The sequence below is a fragment of the Salvelinus fontinalis genome, chromosome 37, assembly GCF_029448725.1.
Source record: "Salvelinus fontinalis isolate EN_2023a chromosome 37, ASM2944872v1, whole genome shotgun sequence".
Taxonomy (NCBI): Eukaryota; Metazoa; Chordata; class Actinopteri; order Salmoniformes; family Salmonidae; genus Salvelinus; species Salvelinus fontinalis.
In genome coordinates, this window is record NC_074701.1 from 16,249,107 (window position 1) to 16,273,097 (window position 23,991).

Here is a 23,991-nt window from a genome sequence, read left to right on the forward strand (position 1 = left end):
GTTGGCTTATTTGGGAGGGTTACTCCATCTTTTTTCTGTCCGTTATAATAATAACAATCTATACATTTTATTAAATTTACATGGTCTTTAGAACAGGTAATTTTACTTAGTGCAACAAAAATATTATGAGCTCTATTTTAACAAACCTAACGCAATGGTAAATCTTAGCGCTAGCGGTAGCATTATAGTTTTGGTGGTGTCAGAAATATTTGAGCTATTTTCAAAACCGGAATTATGGGCGCAGTAACTGGCAGTGGCGGGAAAGGGCTGTTTTGATGAATAAACAAGTTCTGGGTGTCTCAAGGCTTGGCCCTTCATTAGCCAATCAGAATGTGCTCCATTGCTAAATATGTGATTGCTTCAAGTTGTATATTATTTGGTCTTTTATGTATTGCGTTGTCATCTACTCCATTATAACCTAGTTCATTAAAAAGCCTGCACCATATTTGCTAAATATGTTGAACATGTTTGCAGTCCACATTGTTCTAGATTCATTGCTTCAATATGGAAATACATTGTTAAACATAGGCTATAGCATTAATACTAATATAGGGGCTAGGCTACTGTAAAATGCAGTATGGAGATGCCAAGCATAGTCAACAATCAAGATTGAATTCACTAGGCTATTGATAAGGCCTAAAAAGACAGTGTATAATTATAATAAAAACAAAGCAACAATTTTGTTTTAAATAGACAATGTCTAAATGCAGTTACAGTCACCATAATTGCTGCCCTTGGGCGTATAATACAGAGAAGGCAACTTAGACTATGGAGAGTTTTACGCACATCCAAACCTTTCACAGGAGCTTGATAAAGACCCAATATAAAGAGAAAGGATGCATGTCCTCTCACCGTTATACAGCTCGCAAATGTCATGTTTTATAAACATCATGGAACCATCTGACAGATCATATTTGCACTTCTCCAGAAATGGCAGACGCAATCACATTACTTTCGAGCCATGTGCGTTCTCACCATAAACCCATAGACGGTCAATCTTTCGACTAAGTTTGTTTTTTAATCAAATGAAACGAAAAACAAACAACATTTTACTTGAAAAAAGTGAAATGGAAGCATGTGAATAATGAAAAAGGGCAAAAACCTCATATTTCAAAGCACTCTCAGTAGACCATTTAAAATCTCTTTATTCATGATCTACTTTTGGCTAATGGCCAGGATTAAAAGATGCACCTATGCGATACTGCTAAACCAGCCTTGATTAAGGGGAGGGTAGGCTATGCTTGGTTTTTAATCAAAATGGGGGGAAACCATACGGTTTCGAAATACGAGATTCACTGGCACAAAAGGCATATCTCTCCTTCCATGGGTACTGTGCATCAAGGCTGGATAGGCTGCTCTTCCCCTCTCCAAATCCAAGCCGTTATCAGCTGCGTTACCGCTAAGATCTGCTTTTTGTGGGTCTTAACTTCCCATTAGTGCTGCATGAAATTGTCACTTTTGCGCCTGTTCTTAAGGACACACCTCAAATATTGCCACCCCTCCCACGTCAGCGCAAGTGAGCTGATGTTAAGGTAAATTGATGAACCTGGCGTTATGGCTGGAAAATGCCATTGCGCCAGTTTTTCCATGACAAAATTGCAAACTAACATTCATAGAGTAGTCAGTCCTCTCAATACACTGTACCATCATAATGGAATACAATCTATAAATTTACTTCTGGTCTTTAGAACAATACATGTTTGATTTATTTGTGGTTTTTAGAACATGCCATTTGACTAAGTGCAAGATATCTTGGTAAACAATATTCATACTCACTTTTATGTCCTGTCTTTTTCGATATCCTAGACTCTACAGCCCCTCCTAGGGGCACCTCCAGCGAGTCTCCCAAGCCTACCCCTCCCTCCTCCCTGCCCCTGAAGCCCACAAATCACTGGAGGGGGCTGGATGATGAGGAACAGAGTTTATCCTATCACAATGTCCAGCAGGTGGAGGTGGAGCTGGTGACTCCACCCTTAGTCGCTGTGGTTGGCATCTCACCCAAGACGGGCATCATCCGGAAAACCATCAAGTACTCTGAGACGGACTTAGATGCGGTGCCTCTGAAATGCTATAGGGAAACAGATCTGGATGAGGTAATGTTAGCTGAGGCTGAGGCCCAGGCAGAGAGAGAGAGAGAACAGGAGGAGGTGGAAGTGGACTCTGCCTTTGGGAGTAATCGCAGCGTGCTGGGCACCTCGGCCTCCAGCGCCAGCACCATAGTCCACACTGACGGAGAGGTGGAGGAGCTGGAGGAGGAGGTGGTGAGCTGGGCCAGTGTGAGGATGCAGGGGGATAAGAAGAGACAACATGCCACCCATGAGGATAATCAGACGTACAGTCTGCTAATGAAGGGGTGAGACATTCACTGTTCAAACACACCATACCTTGAAAGCAAATATAGAGATGAGTTTAACACCTCATACCTACAGTACCTGTACCTACCTCAAATCTAAACAAAAATGTCTTAATTGAAACAATGTACAGATCTGTTGAACTTGTAGAAAAAAAAATGTCAAGGAGTATCCCATGTTTTTTTCCCCTTGTAGTCGTCCTTTGGACTACATATCGGATTCCCATTCAGCACTCAAGTCCCCCATCTCATTGACCAGCCCTCGCAGGATCTCTGCGGATGGCCTGGACTCCTTCAGCCACCACTTTGAGAGCATTGTGGAGTCTCACCGGGCTAAGGGCACCTCCTACAGCAGCCTGGACAGCGTTGACCTTTTGACCTCCAGCGGCCCGCCCGTTTTCACCTTTGACCTTCCAACCCTCACCCCTGAGATCCAGAGCCAGATTTGTGAGAGTGCGCGTCACATCACGGAGCTGAGTTTTGCCCCCCTGGCCCATCCAGAGCCTCCCAGGGTGTCTGTCCCTGTCCGGTCTGAGAACACCCTGGCCCCCACAGGAGACGGGCTCAGCAGCTACTCTGAGGATTCTACTTCAGGAGGGAAGTCCCGGTTGGAGAAAGACTCAATGAAAACTAAGTCTAACTTAGACTTTCCTCTCATTAGGTGAGTGACAGACAAACAGTCCAACTGAAAGCATGGACATCAAGGTATACTTAATTTAGACCGTTTTGTATCAGCAACTTTGCTGTGTCCGTGCAGGAGTGGTAACATGCACGCGCAAAGTCACAATCCCTTCACCAACCTCTACAGGATTGTTTAGCTGTGATATCGCTTGAGCATTTGTGTGTTTGGTGGTGGCAACACCTACAGTGAGCTCCATTTTAGTTTTTTGGCTCTGAACTCCAGGCCTTTGGATTTGAAGTGATACAATGACAATGACTGTCAGCTTTAATTTGAGGGTATTTTCATCCATGTCAGCTGAACCGTTTAGAAATGACACCACTTTTTGTACATAGCCCCCCCCCCCCCCCCCCCATCAAGTATATTGTACAAATTCACTTATGTGTAGTAAAAACTTTAGTATTTGGTTCCATATTCATAATGCGCAATGACTGCATCAAGCTTGTGACTCTACAAATGTGTTGCATGCATTTGCTGTTTGTTTTGGTTGTGTTTCAGATTATTTGGTGCCCAATAGAAATGAATGAGAAATAATGTATTCTGTCAATTTGTAGTAATTTTTATTGTAAATAAGTATAGAATATGTTTCTAAACACTTCTAAATGAATGTGGATGCTACCATGATTATGGATAATCCTGGATGAATCGTGAATTATGATGACTGAGAAAGTTACAGACGCACAAATATCATATCTCCAAAGAAACGCTAACCTCTCTCTGTTATTGTAATGGTGAGAGTTTAGCATGTTTTGGGGTATGATATTTACCATTCATTTCTATTGGGCACAAAATGATCTGAAACACAGATAGCAAAATGCATCCAGCAAATTTGTAGAGTCAAAAGCTTGATTTTTCTAAATGGTTCACCCGATCTGGATGAAAATACCCTCAAATTAAAGATGATTCAATTAAACATCAAAATTGGCACTGTCCCAATACTTTTGGGGCTCACTGTATTTTGCTATATGAAGATCCTGTTATAAGATATAGTATCCTATTATGCTGTTTCATAATGGTAAACCGCTTAATGCTGCTTCGGTTATACTTCTCTTTACTGCTCCTAGATGACCTACAAAATCCCATGCCATGTGTTGTCCCTTAAATGGTTGTTCCCAATTATTTTGATTGCATTTGGAGTGTAGAGCCTATAATCTAAGCATGTGTGACATATGTTTGGTCTGACATTTCCATTATTGACAGATAGTCTGTTTTGTATATAGCTGTTTTGATCAGCATCTGGCTGACCTGACCGAACGAACCATGTAGAGACGCTCCAGACTCGCCAAAGCTCAGAAGGCCTAATGCTTCCCACAATCTGTCTTTAACTGTGCCATGCCATCACACCATCACATTTACCTCAGGGGAGTCTGCGCTGAGCTCCTCTGAGTGGGTCATGAGTCCTAGGTGTCTCAATTCTCAAGAGTTCCTATTATATTAGGACATATCTCCTAAATATGTGTTTGAAAGGAGCCTCTGGGTACTAACTACTCCGAATCTAGATGGCAGCAGGTAGCCTAGCGGTTAAGAACATTGGGCCAGTAACCAAAAGGTCGCTGTTTCGAATCCCTGAGTCGACTAGGTGAAAAATCTGTCTGTGCCCTTGAGAAAGGCAGTTGACCCTAATTGCTTCTGTAAGTCACTCTGGATAGGAGTGTCTGCTAAATGACGAAACTGTAGTACTTTATATGCCTGTGGAACTCATCCGCAGAGATTTAGTTGTACCACTAGATGAGGCCAGAGAGCCAATGTTTCTTTCCATGAATGTTGATCCAGAAAGTATGAATTACCAGTACAGCACTGTCTGTTACATGGTATTGGATTGAGTGGTGTGGTATGATGTCCAATGATTTGGGCTCAGTGGTATGATACCACTGGTTAAGGTTTGAACACACCTACTCATTCAATGGTTTTTCTTTATTTTTTACTATTTTCTACATTGAGGAATAATAGTGAAGACATTAAAACTATGAAATAACACATATGGAATCATGTAGTAACCAAAAAAGTGTTAAACAAATCAAAACATATTTGAGATTCTTCAAATAGCCACCATTTGCCTTGATGACAGCTTTTCACACTTGGCATTCTCTCAACCAGCTTCATGAAGTCGTCACCTGGAATGCATTTCAATTAACAGCTGTGCCTTCTTAAAAGTTAATTTGTGGAATTTCTTTCCTTCTTAATGTGTTTCAGCCAATCAGTTGTGTTGTGACAAAGTAGGGGTGATATACAGAAGATAGCCCTATTTGATAAAAGACCCAAGTCCATGTTATAGCATGAACAGCTCAAATAAGCAAAGCGAAATGACAGTCCATCATTACTTTAATACATGAAGGTCAGTCAATACGGAACATTTCAAGAACTTTGAAAGTTTAAGTGCAGTTGCATAAACCATCAAGTGCTGTGATGAAACTGGCTCTCATGAGGACCGCCACAGGAATGGAAGACCCTGAGTTACCGATGCTGCAGAGGATAAGTTAATTCGAGTTACCAGCCTCAGAAATTGCAGCCCAAATAAATGCTTCACAGAGTTAAAGTAACAGACACATCTCAACATCAACTGTTCAGGGGAGATTGTGTGAATCAGGCCTTCATGGTTGAATTGCTGCAAAGAAACCACTACTAAAGGACACCAATAATAAGAAGAGACTTGCTTGGGCCAAGAAACATGAGCAATGGACATTAGACCGGTCCTTTTGGTCTCTTGGAGATTTTTGGTTCCAACCGCTGTGTCTTTGTGAGACGCGGTGTGGGTGAACGGATGATCTCCGCATGTGTATTTCCCACCGTAAAGCATGAAGGAGGAGGTGTTATGGTGTGGGGGTGCTTTGCTGGTGACACTGTCTGTGATTTATTTAGAATTCAAGGCACACTCAACCAGCATGGCTACCACAGCATTCTGCAGCGATACCCCATCCCATCTGGTTTTGGCTTAGTGGGACTATCATTTGTTTTTCAACAGGAAAATATCCTAACACACCTCCAGGCTGTGATGAGAGGATGGGGGGGGGGGGGGAATGAGTTGGACCGCAGAGTGAAGGAAAAGCAGCCAACAAGTGCTCAGCATATGTGGAAAATCCTTCAAGACTGTTGGAAAAGCATTCCAAGTGAAGCTGGTTGAGAGAATGTCAAGTGTGTGCAAAGCTGTCATCAAGGCAAAGGGTGGCTATTTCAAGAATCGCAAATGTAACATATATTTTGATTTAACACTTTTTTGGTTACTACATGATTTCATATGTTATTTCATAGAATTTATGTCTTCATTATTATTCTACAATGTAGTTGCTAATAAGCAAGTTGGTGTTATTTTCATTGCTAGAATGGAAGAATGGAATTATTTTAACTTCGTTTACAGGACAAATTATATTAATAGGGTCCTGAGAATCTGAGTATTTAATTTTTTTATTTTTATATATATATTTCACCTTTATTTAACCAGGTAGGCTAGTTGAGAACAAGTTCTCATTTGCAACTGTGACCTGGCCAAGATAAAGCATAGCAATTTGACACATACAACAACACAGAGTTACACATGGAATAAACAAAACATACAGTAGAAAAATAAGTCTATATACAATATGAGCAAATGAGGTGAGGTAAGGGAGGTAAAAGCAAAAAAAGGCCATGGTGGGGAGGTAAATACAATATAGCAAGTAAAACACTGGAATGGTAGATTTGCAGTGGAAGAATGTGCAATGTTAATTTATGTATTCGTGTACATTATATAAAACATGTGTTTCATGTGTAGGCTTACTCATATCCAGTGTATTTTCCCATCTATTCAGTGAGTGAGCGTTTCCATGTGTGTTTACTTTCACTGAAAGTCAGTCCAACCCCTTCTGCCATGCCACCTGGCTCCTTGGTTGCACCGCCTTTCATGTAAGGCAGCCAATCAGATATGTAGCTCAGCCAGCCATACTGGGTAACCATGGCAACCGCAGATTAACTTCCTGGACCATGTGATTTCATGGTTTTAAAATAGAAAAGAGCCAGTTGAGTGTGAGGTCGAGCACTCTTTTTGGACTATTAAGTCACAGGAGGCTACAGTATTAACTGCAACTCCTTTTTCAAGTCACACCATGAACTCCAAAGTCTTTTGATCAAACTACAAAATGCAGTTTGATTTGAATCGAAAGCTCATTTAAAGATATGTCCAGTGTTACAAGTTGACTTTGAGAAAATCAAGTTCACTTCAGTTGGCTTTTGATCCGCAAGACAACAAGAGACCCATTGTTGTAGAGCCAGACTGAGTGGTCTGGAAGGAGTCTTATCTTTGGCTAGATTCTTTACTTAATGTGCCAGAAGCCATGTCAACAATGACTTTAAAATATGAATTAGTAAAACCATAACGTCTGTTCTTTGGTAGACACTAAATAGATTTATTAGTAAAGGAATAGATCTGGTATCATCAGTCTGTATGATGTCATTGTTGTATGCTACTTTGATTATCTTTCATTTCCGTTTGTTTGGCTTTACTGCAACACGGACACACTTGAGCTTTTACTGAAGCTGTACTGGGATTTAAATCTGATAGGCTACATGTGTATTTGTTTAGAGAGATGGGAGCTGACAGATGTGAAATCAGAAAATAGGTTAGGAACATAGAAAGTGGGAGGGGAGTTAAGGGGAGACAAAGAGAGGAAGAGAAGAGAGGGGAAAGGAGGTGGGATTGCAGCCATGGAGAGAGGAAATGCATGCTTTCTCCAGCAGCGGAAAATAGCCCAGCTGATGAGCCATCCGCAGAGAGAGGCACACAACGGATGCTGACAGAGAGAAGGGAGTGAAAGACTGAGAGTGACCGAGTAACTTTGAGTTCAACAAAGATCCTGCCAAATTATTACCACATACTGTGTCCACACTGGCTTGGATACTTCAGAGTTCAGATTGAGAGCTACAGGCAGAGACGGAAGAGGAAGCGAGACACCCCACTGTTTTTTTTCTGGTCCACTGAAATTCAATGATCTAAGGAGACCAGACCCAGCTGCTATTTCATTCACACCCAGTTAAGTAGACCGGAACTGACCTTTAAAAAAAATATGGACTAAGCAAAGACAGTACAGTATGAAACTCTGTGGTGGTTTATTTCACTCAGGCCACAGAGTTTCTATCTTCATTTGTCTACCATCTTTGCTACAGGGAGCCGGAGAGGGAGGAACTGACCGAGCCAGCGAGAGAGTTAAAGAGAGACGGGACAGCAGGGGAGGACAGCAACAGGGTAACGGCAACAGATTAGGGTGCCAAATAAGGCAGAGCGAGTATCCAGACACCAAGGAGGGGAAATGCACCATGAGGCTCTGCTAGGCTCAGGCTGAGAGCAGTGTCGGGCGTGTGGCTGGAGATTCCATGTGGTCAGTGGGATAGACTGTTGACTGGCAGGGTTACCTCACCGCAGAGTGCCGTGGTTGGGTGTGAAAGGGGCAGGGCTCTGGGGACAACATGGCACGCTATTTGCTCTGCTGGGGGGGCGGGGCTTTGGAAGATGGGTACCTGTATGCCCCCTACCCAGCCATCTACCGGTGAGTTCCCCACTGTACCATACCTACATCCGTCTGTCTGTCAGAGGTGTGTGGACCTCGACAATGTTATGGACAGCAGAGGTTGACTTTATCATGTGTTTTTTACATTTTGTTACGAATGGTCTAATGTTATGAAATCAATGTGAGCTGATTATCTGTGTTGCTGTGACTCCTAGCTGGCTGGACAGTGTTATACAGTGTCTGGTAAGAAATGGGTGATGTACATTACATTGATGTACAGGGTGAGCGTGACAGTGTATGTTCCGAGAAGCTATGTGGCACTTCATGGTGTTATTGATGGCGTGATTAATACCTGTTGGCTCTGGTCCCTACGACTGAGGCTCACCTACAGTGTTCTTAGATCAGCTAGCAGGCTTGGCTTCACCTAGGAGGGGGGGGGGGGGGGGGGGGGGGGGTTCTTCAGTTACTATAATAACCTAGAACCAAAGAAGTTCTAGAATGTTACGTTGTCCATGGGCCATGTGTTGGTATTTGTCCAATAATTTCAGCTATTTTGCCATTTCCTGACCGGAGACTCGTCAACTGAATCAGCAACATAGATTTCTGTTTATTGCCTCTGTATATAAACTGTAGCGCCTAGATTCTTGCTCTGTGTAGAATGCGAAATTGAATTCTTGATTAGGGTGTGTATTTTTGGTTTATTTTGAAATGTGTTGAGTGAAACCCCTTGACGTGACTCATCTGATTTTCCAGGGGGCTTTGGCTCTGAACTATCTGTACAGCAAGAGCGATAACAGTTAATAATTCATAGCACAGATGGGAACTGGGATATAAGCTCTAAGATATTTCCTAACAGGGGAAGCAATGTGACTCCTTCAAGTAGGCCTAATAACTTCCACAAACAACTCTCAGTGCCTGTTGGGGGGAAATGTGTGTGTGTGTATATGTTGTAACATGCGTAGAGGAATACTAACTTTCCAAGATTCTTTGTAGCTGTGGTATCTTACAGTGAATACATGATCTTGTATGCTGTGCCATCTTTAGTGACTGGAATGTGTTGCCTGGAGAAAAAGGGCAATTCAACAAAGTGAGAGACATCAGTTTTCACTCTCCCGCGTTGATGCTATTCAGTAGCCACATACACTCATCACTCTTGTTGCTGCTCTGTTCTATAGCATAGCCTGAGTCAGAGCAAATATATCAGAGAACATGTCACTCCCATTGTTCAGCTTACTTTGGTTATCTTTTAGATGTCATAGCTTCAACTGGAGCTTTGTATGTCCGTCTTAGTTGGAGGATTTCTTCTCAGTGGTGATATGTTGTCAGCCCTTGTCAACAAAGGCAAGACGGAGCACTTTCTCAGTGTCTGTGGAGTGTGTGTTGACTGAGACAATTTGTATAACTTTACAACCAACTTTACAATCGACTGTAAAGTTAAGGACATAACCTGGTAATATAAAGGCTGAAGGCTGTGGTCTGATTTAAATGTTGAGACTTTTCTATAGAGCTCCATGGACACTGTTGAATGAAATGTCCACCGGCCACTCCTGCTAGCGTCCCAAAAGAACAGAGTCTCCGTCGCCACACCCTGGAAAATAAGTCTGGGAGTCTTTCTCTCACCCTTTCTGTGGAGGAGTGGATCATAAACCCATTGTTTTAAGAATAAACAAACTCAGCCCCCTGCTACTTATCTCCGCACCCACCTCCTTTGTGGTGGACCATTCTGTCAGAGGGGGTGACCCAAAGGGCCGGTGGAATAAACCAAACACAACCAACAAACAGGGGTGTTCTATATCCTGAGATGGGTTGCTACCTTGCCGTGGAGGTCTGAAAGGAGTAATGTGTTTGAGGAGGAACTCTCTTGGCTTAAAGCAAGGTGGACTACTAACCAAAGGACCATGCTGTTAATTCGGTAGTGCAGATTACTTCATCTTATCTAGATGGGGATTCACCCACTGTAAATGCATGGGCATTTCTGCTATGAATGGATGTAACTCTCTACCATGTTGTTGTAGGAAGGACTTGCTGACAGTTCCATCCAAGCTTTGAAAGGAGCTCTGATTTTTATTTTCTCAAATGTCTGCAGAGACATAAGTTTAACTTTAGTCAATTTGCTTTGTGACTATTGTGGATGTAGTTTGTAGACGCAAATGGAAATGTTTAACCTTTTTGAAACTCTTTTTATAGAGAATTTCAAATTTGGAGAATGAATTGACATGATGGTGATTTACCCTTTCCATACATGACTCATATCATTGCATACAGATTTTCCACTAGGAAAGAGCTTATTAGTAAAGCACTGTGCATGATCTTTATTCTAGAAATTCTCCAGCCCATTTACATTTCAGAAGTGCAATAAATGGACCATCCTTTTAGACACAACCAAAAGCACTGACATTTTCTGGTAATTTTTTATTTTTTTCTCCATTTGATTAATAACAGTGTAGTTGGGTATAATCATTTGCAATCCACGCATGTTATGAGCTGTAGAAGAACATTCATGCACAGAACCCTTTTGATGTTGTTCATCCTGTTCAGAAATGGAGGGAGTCCTATGGGGGGGTCATGTTTTGATACTACTGTGAATAGACATGTTAATACTAACCCATTCTATACTATTAATAAGAGCCTGAAACTGAAGTGGCTGGAAAATAACAAATTCAGCTGCGTGTTATGAGTGAAAGCAATGCGGAGCAATGGAGAAAATCGACGGGTGTTTCCCTCGGAGACAATGGATTTAATACTAGAGTTTATCTCTGTGTACTGCATGTTAAAATAGATGGAAGTTGAAAGGCTTGTATGGTTATAATACAGCTACATGGTTGGAATAGTGATTCTGTTACAATTGGCTATATCCTGCCAAGTATGGAAGGGCTGTGTGCCCACTTCCCATGACAATAACCTTGGCACCTGCTAGACAACTGATTATAAATATGGCACCTGCCAGTGCCAACCGTCTTCTTTACTATGTGCCAAGACAGTTTGACACGACAGTTTTATTATTATACAGTTGGCAAAAGGTAATACAATCGAATTCGAGACAGACCCAAACCTGTCCCGTATAATCTCCTCTTGTCATCTGTCAGGGAGAAGCCAGGCCACCGGGCTCCAGACCCGTTCCCACAGCAGGACGTGGGCGAGCACTTGGTCCTGGGCAGCACAGAGTCCCTGGCCAACGGAAACAAGGCTGACCTGCAGGCTGCCAAGCGCCTGGCCAAACGCCTGTTCAACCTGGATGGCTTCAGGAAGTCTGACGTGGCCAGGCACCTGAGCAAGAAGTGAGTTTACTGGAACACTACATTTAGGATGTGTGTGTGTGCGCGCACAGTGGTGTAAAAATACTTTAAAATCAAATTTCATTGGTCACATTTTTAGCAGATGTTATTGCGGGTGTAGCAAAATGCTTGTGTTCCTAGCTCTTAACAGGGCAGTAGTATCTAACAATACACACATCTAAAATAATGGAATTAAGAAATATATAACTATTAGGACGAGCAATGTTGGAGTGCCGTTGACTGAAATACAGTAGAATAGAATACAGTATATACATATAAGATGAGTAAATCAGTATGTAAACATTATTAAAGTGGCTAGTGATTCCATGTATATAGGGCAGCAGCCTCTAAGGTGCAGGGTTGTGGTACCGGGTGATAGCCGGCTAGTGATGGCTATTTTAAGTCTGATGGCCTTGAGATAGAAGTTATTTTTCAGTCTCTCGGTCCCAGCTTTGATTCACCTGTACTGACCTCGCCTTCTGGATGATAGCGGGGTGAACAGGCAGTGGCTCGGGTGGCTGTTGTCCTTGATGATCTTTTTGGCCTTCCTGTGACATCGGGTGCTGTAGGTGTCCTGGAGGGCAGTCTGCACCAGCCTCTGGAGAGCCCTGCAGTTGCGGGCGGTGCAGTTGCCGTACCCGGCTGTGATCCAGCCTGACAGGATGCTCTCAATTGTGCATCTGTAAGACCCACATTTCTTCAGCCTCCTGAGGTTGATGAGGTGCTGTTGTGCCTTTTTCACCACACTGTGTGGGTGGACCATTTCAGATAGTACAAAAAACAACTTAAGTAGTACAATCGGTACTTAATTATTTATATATTTTTTACAACATTTTCCTTGACACCAATGTTCCAGGGCAGTTCCCCAGGGACTGCTGCACAGAATAAAAATCAGCCTGCACAAGATTGAACTTCACTCAACTTTCTAGAGTTTTTCCCGTTGGTTAACACTATTGTCAACGTTTCCCTTTACTGTGATGATTTTGATCGAATCAACGCAATATTAGCCACTTTCAATATAACATACATGAAAACAAGACTAACTATGCAAAAGATTTTGTTGTTGGCAGACTGCATCGGAGTAGGATTCTATTGCGACTCGGGGCCCTACTCTACACACTGGTGCGCCATAACCAATCAGAGCTGCTGTAGGCCTGTATGCAAATGACTCATTTCCATATATGGATTTGTGTCATTCACTTTGAATGGGATTGTTTTACAGCATGAGGTCACTATTATGATGTGCTTGTTTTGAGAATCAAGCCAGAGTTGCATGTAGCCTTGTGTGCACATTTTGTTTATACTCTTTGCTATATAGTGAGTTATTAGCCCAGTTATAGCTAATTTGTACATTTTCTAGCCATCTTTGAAAAGCGAGTCAGGTAAAGAGTTTTTTTGTCTTAAAGGGGCAGTGTTGTATTTTGAGACGAGCTTAAATAACCTAAGTAGGCAGAGGGTAGCATAACTTGTCTTAATCTCTGTAATAATGGTATGGGAATAATAATGCATTTTTTTTGGTAAAGTGGTTTCTTGCATCAAACAAGACAACAAAATGTTCAGTCACCTCCTTGTCTGAAGGACAAGTGGATAAACAGGTTAATGTCAAGCCCTGCATGTTTTTTTCAGTCTCATGGAATGTAGGCTTACATTGAACACCACACATTGGCTGCTACTGTAGGCTGAATGATAGAACAACTCTGATATGGCGGACTCACTAAACACATGCGTCATTTGTAAATTGTTGGAGTGTCCCCCTGACTATCGTTAAATAAATAAAAACAAGAAAATTGTTCTGTCTGGTTTGCTTAGTATAAGGAATTAGAAATGATTTATACTTTTACTTTTGATACATAAGTATATTTTAGCAATTACATTTACTTTTGATACTTAAATATATTTAAAACCAAATACGTTTACTCAAGTAGTATTTTACTGGGTGACTTTCACTTGAGGCATTTTCTAATAAGGTATCTTTTATTTTTACTCAAGTATGACAATTGGGTACTTTTTCCACCACTGTGTGTGTGGTGCGTATTCTTGTGTGTGTTGCAATATATACAGTTGAAGTCGGAAGTTGACACACTTAGGTTGGAGTCATTAAAACTCGTTTTCCAACCACTCCACAAATTTCTTGTTAACAAACTATAGTTTTGGCAAGTTGGTTAGGACATCTACTTTGTGCATGACGCAAGTCATTTTCCAACAATTGTTTACAGACAGATTATTTCACTTATTATTCACTGTATCACAATTCCAGTGGGTCAGAAGTTTACATACACTAAGTTGACTGTGCCTTTTAAACAGCTTGGAAAATTCCAGAAAATGATGTCATGGCTTCAGAAGCTTCTGACAGGCTAATTTACATAATTTGAGTCAATTGGATGTGTACCTGTGGATGTATTTCAAGGCCTACCTTCAAACTCAGTGCCTCCTTGCTTGACATCATGGGAAAATCAAAAGAAATCAGCCATGACCTCCTAAAAACATTGTAGACCTCCACAAGTCTGGTTCATCCTTGGGACTAATTTCCAAACACCTGAAGGTACCATGTTCATCTGTACAAACAATAGTACGCAAGTATAAAACACCATGGGACAACGCAGCCGTCATACCGCTCAGGAAGGAGACGTGTTCTGTCTCCTGGAGATGAACGTACTTTGGTGAGAAAAGTGCAAATCAATCCCAGAACAACAGCAAAGGACCTTGTGAAGATGCTGAAGGAAACGGGTACAAAGGTATCTATATCCACAGTAAAATGAGTCCTATATCGGCATAACCTGAAAGGCCGCTCAGCAAGGAAGAAACCACTGCTTCAAAACCGCCATAAAAAAAGCCAGACTACGGTTTGCAACTGCACATGGGGACAAAAAGTGTAATTTTGGAGAAATGTCCTCTGGTCTGATGAAACAAAAATAGAACTGTTTGGCCATAATGACCATCGTTATGTTTGGAGGAAAAAGGGGGGAGGCTTGCAAGCCGAAGAACCCCATCCCAACCGTGAAGCACGGGGGTGGCAGCATCATGTTGTGTGGGTGCTTTGCTGCAGGAGGAACTGGTGCACTTCACAAAATAGATGGCATCATGAGGATGGAAAATTATGTGGATATATTGAAGCAACATCTCAAGACATCAGTCAGGAAGTTAAAGCTTGGTCGCAAATGGGTGTTCCAAATGGGCAATGACCCCAAGCATACTTCCAAAGTTGTGGCAAAATGGCTTAACCTGTCTAGGATCAGCGTGGCGCTAGCGGCACACCCCCCCCCCCCCCCCCCCACTGAAAAACCAGTGCCGCGAAATTCAAAAAAAATATTTTTTTAAAATATTTAACTTTCACACATTAAAGTCCAATACAGCTAATGAAAGACACAGATCTTGTGAATCCAGTCAACATTTCCGATTTTTAAAATGTTTTACAGGGAAGACACAATATGTAAAGATGTACATCTATTACCTAAAAACACATTAGCATAATCCACCATCTTTTATTTGTCCACCAACACCAGTAGCCATCACCAATTCGGCTAAACTAAGATATTTATAGCCCCTAACCAACAAAAAAACTCATTAGATGACAGTCTGATAACATATTTATGGTATGGGATAGGTTTTGTTAGAAAAAAGTGCATATTTCAGGTAGATGGCATAGGTTACAATTGCACCCACCGTCACAAATGGAATAGAAAAACTACTTAGAGCAACGTGTTTACCTACTTACTAATCATCAAACATTTCGTAAAAATACACAGCATACACGAATCGAAAGACACAGATCCTGTGAATACAGACAATATTTCAGATTTTCTAAGTGTCTTACAGCGAAAACACAATAAATCGTTATATTAGCTTAGCACATAGCAATTAGCAGCCCAGCATTGATTCTAGCCAAAGTGAGCGATAAAAGTCAACATCGCCAAAAGATATTAATTTTTTCACTAACCTTCTCAGAATTCTTCCGATGACACTCCTGTAACATCACATTACAACATGCATATACAGTTTGATCGAAAATGTTTATATTTAGCCACCAAAATCATGGTTAGACAATGTGAAATGTAGCTCAGTTGGTCAGAAAAAGTCCTTGCGCCACTTAGACAGTGATCTACTCTTATACATAAATACTCATAAACGTGACTAAAAAATATAGGGTGGACAGGGATTGATAGACAATTTAATTCTTAATACAATTGCGTTATTACATTTTTTAATTTATCCTTACTTTTCAATACAGTTTGCGCCAAGCGAAGCTACGTCAAAAAACATGGCGTCCTAAGCCACTAAAATGTTTCGACAGAAACACGATTTATCATAATAAAAATGTCCTACCTTGAGCTGTTCTTCCATCAGTATCTTGGGCAAAGGATCCTTTCTTGGGAGGAATCGTCTTTTGGTGGAAAGCTGTCCTCTTGCCATGTGAAAATGCCAACTGCGTTCGGGATGAACTGAAAGCGTGCCCACCTATTCACAGCGTTAAAGAAATAAATGTCCCAAAATCGCACTAAACGGATATAAATTGCTATAAAACGCTTTAAATTAACTACCTTATGATGTTTTTAACTCCTATAACGAGTGAAAAGATGACCGGAGAAATATAACAGGCTAAACTAACGCTTGGAACAGGAGAGGGTCGGTGTCCTCCACGCGCGTTACGCAGCAAGAAAAGACTTGCTAGCTACAGGGTTTTTTCATTTGTAGTGCCTGTGAACGCGCAATCGACCCCATTGGAATCGTCATCACGTAAAGGCATCCAGGGGAAGACGTAAGAAGTGTCCGTATAGTCATAGCAAAATCAGTGCCCTTTTAACTGACTTCAGAACAGTGGCCAACATTTCTGAAATCTGAATCCATGTCAGGGAAATTGCTGTAGAATGGGCTCTGTTCCACTTAGAGACAAAATTTCAACTCCTATAGCAACTATAGACTGTTTTCTATCCAATAATAATAATAATATGCATATTGTACGATCAAGGATTTTGTGGGAAGCCGTTTCAAAAATTAGCCAAATTAGCATAAATAGTCTAAACAGCGCCCCCATCCCCAACAGGTTTAAGGACAACAAAGGCAAGGTGTTGGAGTGTCCATTACAAGCCCTGACCTCAATCCCTTAGTAAATGTGTGGGCAGAACTGAAAGTGTGTGCGAGCAAGGAGGCCTACAAACCAGACTCAGTTACACCAGCTCTGTCAGGAGGAATGGGCCAAAATTCACCCAACTTATTGTGGAAGGCTACCTGAAATGTTTGACCGACGTTAAACAATTTAAATGCAATGTTGCCAATTACTAATTGAGCGTATATACACTTCTGACCCACTGGGAATGTGATGAAAGAAATTAAAGCTGAAATAAATCATTCGCTCTACTATTATTCTGAAATTTCACATTAAAATAAAGTGGTGATCCTAACTGACCTAAGACAGGGATTTTTTACTAGGATTAAATGTCAGGAATTGTGAAAAACTGAGTTTAAATGTATTTGGCTAAGGTGTATGTAAACTTCCGACTTCAACTGTAGTTACAGTAAAATACTTTTGATATCTTTGGTTTGACCGGTCTAATTGTCTGTATCTTGTCATTCTGCAGTAATGAGTTTAGTCGGATGGTGGCAGAGGAATATCTCAGTTACTTCAACTTCTCAGGCCTTACTATTGACCAGGCAATACGGTGAGATCTCTTTCAGTGGAAAGGGTCAAAATATGTAGCATAATGTCCAAGGGATTTATTTGATCTTTCATTGAATAGTGAACACTCACAATGCTATATGTCTTCCACAGAGCCTTCCTGAGGGAGTTTGCCCTCATGGGAGAGACACAAGAGAGGGAGCGAGTGCTGGCCCACTTCTCTAGGAGATATCTACAATGCAACCCCAATGCAATACCTTCTGAAGGTTAGACCGGTTGAATGCATGCGCGTGTACATGTATTTGTGTGTGTATGTATGTGTGCATGTATGTCCACACAGACATTTGTTCAAGTTGTTACAGTTTTAAGGCTCTTAAAGAACACATATTATCGATATACTGTGTGCCACTGTGGGGCACTCTTACGCTGATATTGCATTAGAACTCACTGAAACATCTCAAGCTCTCTCTCTCTCCCTGTTCCAGACAGTGTCCACACTCTGACCTGTGCCCTGATGCTGCTCAATACAGACCTGCATGGCCACGTGAGTACCTGTGGGTGAGCCAGGGACTAGAGAGCTGTGGAGGGAATGTGGGTAAAGAGTTGGAAGTTTTCTGGTCGAAAAGATAGACCATTGGCTTGAGCAGGAAAACCACTGGGCCCTGGTTATAGCTTCTAAATGTGTAACCTATACACTATAAAACGTCAATACAAACCTAAAGTTGTCCTTCGATGGGTCCTTAAGCAGACAGTGTGAGTAAAGGTGCTCATTTTCTCCTTCCTCAGAATATTGGCAAAAAGATGTCCATTCTGCAGTTCATCAGCAACTTGGAAGGACTAAATGATGGAAAAGATTTTCCTAGAGAACTGCTCAAGGTCTGTTGAATTAGTTAAAATATACAGTAGAAACTAATATAGCTATGTGATGTGTTGAACCAGGCGTGCGCACAAACACACATGCACACAGTGGGACCCTTGGTTTAGCTGCAGGACCTTAATTTGACCACATGATCCCTTGATATCTATGATCCGGTTTCAGTCAGTCTGTTGAGAAAACAGTTTTTCCCCCCAGATTGTTGGTTGACATCAGAGTAAGTTACTACACTGACTGGCAAGCATGCTCAGACGATATCGAGAGATGCATGTCCTGTCAGAGAGACGTAATGTTTCTCACCCTCAGATAAATGTGTTCTTTTATATGCGTGATCCAGCATTACGTATTTTCTCCCTGTTGTAGTGGACAGGGCTTTCTGTCTTTTATAAAGGATATGAATGTGATCTGTTGACCACCTCTGAGCTGTTAACAGCACCATATTGTGTAGATCGGAGAGAGAGTCAACATGTTCTACCTTCCACCCTCTCACTCTCTGCCTCACTCCTGTGAACAGCATCACCTCCTACTCCCTTGTTTTCATCTCCCTCCCTCCCTCCTTCCTGTGTTTTTCAGATTCTCTTACTCATTCTGTTACAAATCATATCACCGCATGGCAGAACATTTTCCATCTGCCTGCTTCTGTTCTTCCCTCGTTCTCCATTTCATGTATGAAGTGCATCTTTTTCTCTCCCTAATTGCTCCTTTGCTCTCTGTCTGTGATATGTGTTGTGTTCCCACCTTTCTGTTCCACCTACCTCTGTGGGAGCTCATCCCAGCGGCCCACAGAGATGACCAAGCTTTGTTCCTCCTCAGAGTCTCTGTTAACTATTCATATCACAGCTGAGATATCACAATGATGAAATATTAGAGATCGCTCAGCAATCCACCTTTTTGTTTTTCTGTTCTAATGGTGCAGAGAGAGGAGGCTGCTACAGTACAGTAGTCATTGGGGCAGGGCTCATATGGTAAATTACTGGTGACGGGTGAGAGGGAGGACAGGCCTCTCAGTAAATGGGAATTTGGCTGTCACATGGTGCCGCCTGCTGTGACGAGCGTTTTGTCATGGCATTATCAGACAGGCGTTACAAATCACTCTGTCTTTCTCACTCGCTGCTTCCTCCCTTTCTCTTTCTCTGTCTCTTTCTTCCATATTATTCTCCATATCCTCTCTTTTCATAACCTTGTTGTCAGTGTTTTGTGTATGGTGTGAGTAATGTTAATGTGTCTGTTGGGCGGTGATTATGCAAGGTATGCTAATGCAGACAGTGTGGTGTATTAAAATATATGCACTCACTACTAAGTCACTCTGGATAAGAGTGTCTGCTAAATGACTAAAAAGTAAAATGTAAAAAAAGAAGTGTACATTTCCACATTTTTCTCTGGGTGTCAAGGGAATAGTTCTCTGTTGCTGTGGCGCATATTAACACAACTCACTACAGTGGAGAGGTTCACTTTGCTTCCTACAATCAGCATGTCACACTGTTCAGTTATTGTCATAGGAAACATAAACAGTGAGTGTATTGACATAACGAGTCTGTGTTCATTGAGTTCACTTTGTGAATGGAGATTTTTATTTCACCTTTATATAAACAGGTAGGCCAGTTGAGAACAAGTTATCATTTACAACTGTGACCTGGCCAAGATAAAGCAAAGCAGTGTGACACAAACAACAGAGTTACACATGGGATAAACAAACGTACAGTCAAAAACACAATCGAAAAATCTGTATACAGTGTGTGTGCAAATTAAGTAAGGAGGTAAGGCAATAAATAGGCCAATAGTGGCTAAGTAATTACAATTTAGCAATTCACACTGGAGTGATATGTGAAGATGAGGATGTGCAAGTAGAAATACTGGTGTGCAAAAGAGCAGAAAAATAAAAACAAATATGGGGATGAGGTAGGTAGTTGGATGGCCTATTTACAGATGGGCTGTGTACAGCTGCAGCGATCAGTAAGCTGCTCTGACAGCTGACGCTTAAAGTTAGTGAGGGAGATATAAGTCTCCAACTTCAGTGATTTTTGCAGTTTGTTCTAGTCATTGGCAGAAGAGAACTGGAAGGAAAGGCGGCCAAAGAAGGTGTTGGCTTTGGGGATGACCTGAGAAATATACCTGCTGGAGCATATGCTACAGGTGGGTGTTGCTATGGTGACCAGTGAGCTGAGATAAGGCGGCGCTTTACCAAGCAAAGACTTATAGATGACCTGGAACCAGTGGGTTTGGCAATGAATATGTAGCGAGGACCAGCCAACGGGAGCATACAGGTCGCAGTGGTGAGTAGTAGTAGGGCTTTGGTGACAAAACAGATGGCGCTGTGATAGACTGCATCCAATTTGCTGAGTAGAGTGCTGGAGGCTATTTTGTAAATGACATTGCCGAAGTCAAGGATCGGTAGGATAGTCAGCTTTACAAGGGTATGTTTGGCAGCATGAGTGAAGGAGGCTTTGTTGCAAAATAGGAAGCTAATTCTAGATTTAACTTTGGAGATGCTTAACTTTAGAGATGCTTAATGTGAGTCTGGAAGGAGAGTTTACAGTCTAGCCAGACACTTAGGTATTTGTAGTTGTCCACATATTCTAAGTCAGAACCGTCCAGAGTAGTGATGCTAGTCGGGCGGGCAGGTGCGGCCAGCGATCGGTTGAAGAGCATGCATTTAGTTTTACTAGCATTTTAAGAGCAGTTGAAGGCCACGGAAGGAGTGTTGTATGGCGTTAAGCTCGTTTGTAGGTTTGTTAGCACAGTGTCCAAAGAAGGGCCAGAAGTATACAGAATGGTGTCGTCTGCGTAGAGGTGGATCAAAGAATCACCCGCAGCAAGAGCGACATCATTGATATATACAGAGAAAAGAGTCGGCCCGAGAATTGAACCCTGTGGCACCCCAATAGAGACTGCCAGAGGTCCGGACAACAGGCCCTCCGATTTGACACACTGAACTCTATCTGAGAAGTAGTTAGTGAACCAGGTGAGGCAGTCATTAGAGAAACCAAGGCTGTTGAGTCTGCCAATAAGAATACGGTGATTGACAGAGTCGAAAGCCTTGGCCAGGTTGATGAAGACGGCTGCACAGTACAGTGGATCATAGTGGGTCAATCGATTTCATTTTAAAATATGTCCCGACCCAATACTGGGAAACGGACCCGGAATATCCATTTCAATGGGATAGATTGATCAGATAAATTTTAGGGCAGTTTGATTTTAAATAATCTGCCCAATCCCAAAACAACCACTGCCCCTACCGTGTATGCAGTTATATAGATCTGAAAAGATTGGATCGGTATAAGCAGTATGGCAATGGCTCCACCTTACCCTCTAGGCTAGGTATCCTATCCAAAGCTTTCAAGTCAATTTGATGCAGAGGAATTTGACTCGGGCAAAAAACTGTAAAAGTGTAAGAAGTAAAGCCCTGTCAACATGATTTAGTCCTTTGTGTTTTAGCCCCCGTCATCCTCTAAGACCGCTTCTCCTTTTCATTTGGGGCTGGATGGAATAGCACCTCTGTATGCATGTCAACCCACTACCATCCCAGTCGGCTGACCAGACTGAGAGATCTTTTTCTGACAGGCTACCTTCCAGAGGAATATTTTCCTCAGTAACCTGGAAATGTTAGCTCTCAATCAGGAGTTATGATTATTTTGGTGTGTGTGTGTTTTGCAATGAGTTTCTGTTTAATGGTTTTACATTATGTTCTATACATTGCTCATCCCATAGGTCATCATTTTCTGTCCTTTTTGTATAGCCTACATCTCAGCCCACAAATTAGTAGCATTATCTGGTCGGCAGATTTCTTCCAAAGACTATTAATTACTGTATTAGAAAGGCACCATCGTTTCATACTTGTCCCTGGACTGCACATTCCTTTCTTTTACACTGTTAGACTGGTGGAAATGGAGTGTGAAAAAGACCTGCATTTTAAGAAAACAGTGATATGGAGGCAAATGATTGACACTAAAAGGAAGGAGGGATCTGAACAGAAACATGGACCGGGATTTGCTGCTCAGCCGGAGAGAAATGCGCATAGAGAGAGAGAGAGAGAGAGAGCGAGCGCTCGGTCCTCATCATCCGCTTTCTTTTGTCACTGTGATTCAGTCTGGGTTTTTTTTTCATCTGAAGCACACAGGGAAATAGAACAAGAGTTATTGAAAAGAGGGAGATGAAAGGAGTGCGAAGCACTGATGCAATTTTCTCTCCCGACTCGCATATAGAGGGATTTTCGGAGGGAAATAAGAGATTGACACATACGAAGGAGAAATAAGTGGATGTGTGAGAACCATTTCCAAGTTTGAAGACAAACCAGTAAAGAGGAGAGGATCCAGGAACGGAGAGAACAAAGAGCGAGAGAGAGAGAGGGAGAGGGGACCTGTTCAGTCCCTCATCATCAAGCCAAAAGCCTTTCATTTATTAGAGCGCAACAGGGTAGTCTGAGTCTGCAACATCTGTATTCTACTGCCTTGGATACAGCATCTGTATCGTCAAGCCTTGGATAATGTTGTTCGTTCCAATAGGACGTGCGGTGGTGTCAGTTTGAGGGTTCTCTTCGACAGCTTGCCTGTGAGTGAGTGGGTGGAATTCTTTCCCTCCACCCGCTCTATCTGGTTTGGTGTGAGTGTGTGTTGGTAGTGTATGTGTGGGTGAACTCGGTTGCTTGCTCACTGCTGTCTTATGGTTGCTATGATCGTCTAGTCATCCTTTGCCCTCTTTAACTGGGTTGTTGTTTACCTGTGTGTGTTTTGTGTGACTTTCTTGAGTATCATTAGTTGTTACGGAGTGTATGGTGGAGCTGTATGCATGCATGTATGTATGTACCAGCTCTTGAATAGCATGTTGGCAACTGCTTGACATCCTTCCAAAAAGACTTCCACCTTCATAGACTTGACGCAGAATAGTGCCACAGCAAGTGGCAGTTGCACACCACTGTTTCTCCATACATGCATAATGAATGCATATGGATCCATTATGCAGGAACTGAAGTCCCATCGGAGGGCTTGAGGCCCATGTTAACCTCCATCAGTGGTTTCCTCAAAAGTCCAGTGAAGCGCAGTTCGTAAGACCGCGACCCCTGTTGTCAGTCACCAGTGACAAAGTGACTGTCTGCCTCTCTGTCTGTCTGACACCTCTGTTGAGTCACCTATTTGTCATTCTCCCTCTTTTTACCTTTTAACTGAATCTCTACATTTTGGTGTTAAGCTTTGAAAGAGGCCATATACAGAATCTGTGGAGCCTTTGATCAACAGGAGAGATCCGGGATTATCTGGCTTTATCCATCCCTCCACCGTCTCTTCTCCTCTAGACTGCTCCTGTTGGTGCATTATCATGATTGGTGTAAACAGCATCCACTCTGATGGGCGGAATCGCTCCCGCTCTCTTTGCTCTGTGCGTGTTCGCCGGGACTTCCGAGTGATGGACCCCTTCCGCTACCCCCGCGCCCCTCGCTCTCGTTCCCTCAAACCCTTGTCCTTCCCTGACCTGCTGGGAAGGTCCCAGGATGGACAGAACCACCCACAGGCCCGCAAGAAGAAGGCACAGCTTGGAAAATGCAGGGTACATTTTGTGTGGTTTGCTTTGGTCGAAGCAGCAGGCTTGTGTTTCAATCAGTGTGACTAATATGATCAATGTGAACTGCTTTATTCAGGACATCTAATGATTGTTGTCGCACAAGTAGCAGGATGACCAAGGGTCCCTCCACACTCATTAGACATTACACACACACACACACACACACACA

At 42.3% G+C, this 23,991-nt stretch overlaps 1 protein-coding gene across 6 annotated transcripts in view; it reads left to right on the top strand.

Moving 5' to 3' along the window:
• psda (pleckstrin and Sec7 domain containing a) overlaps positions 1–23,991 on the top strand; it is a 47,464-nt gene that overhangs the window by 14,928 nt on the left and 8,545 nt on the right. For 2 of the 6 annotated variants that reach the window (XM_055902136.1, XM_055902137.1), the window contains 7 exons: positions 1,807–2,353; positions 2,547–3,011; positions 11,593–11,784; positions 17,358–17,438; positions 17,549–17,661; positions 17,881–17,939; positions 18,182–18,271. In XM_055902136.1, coding sequence (XP_055758111.1) covers positions 1,807–2,353; positions 2,547–3,011; positions 11,593–11,784; positions 17,358–17,438; positions 17,549–17,661; positions 17,881–17,939; positions 18,182–18,271 — 1,547 coding nt within the window. Of the gene's footprint in view, positions 1–1,806; positions 2,354–2,546; positions 3,012–7,695; positions 8,546–11,592; positions 11,785–17,357; positions 17,439–17,548; positions 17,662–17,880; positions 17,940–18,181; positions 18,272–22,285; positions 23,808–23,991 lie in introns of those variants that run through there. The other 4 variants (XM_055902138.1, XM_055902139.1, XM_055902141.1 and 1 more) reach the window with 4 other exon arrangements.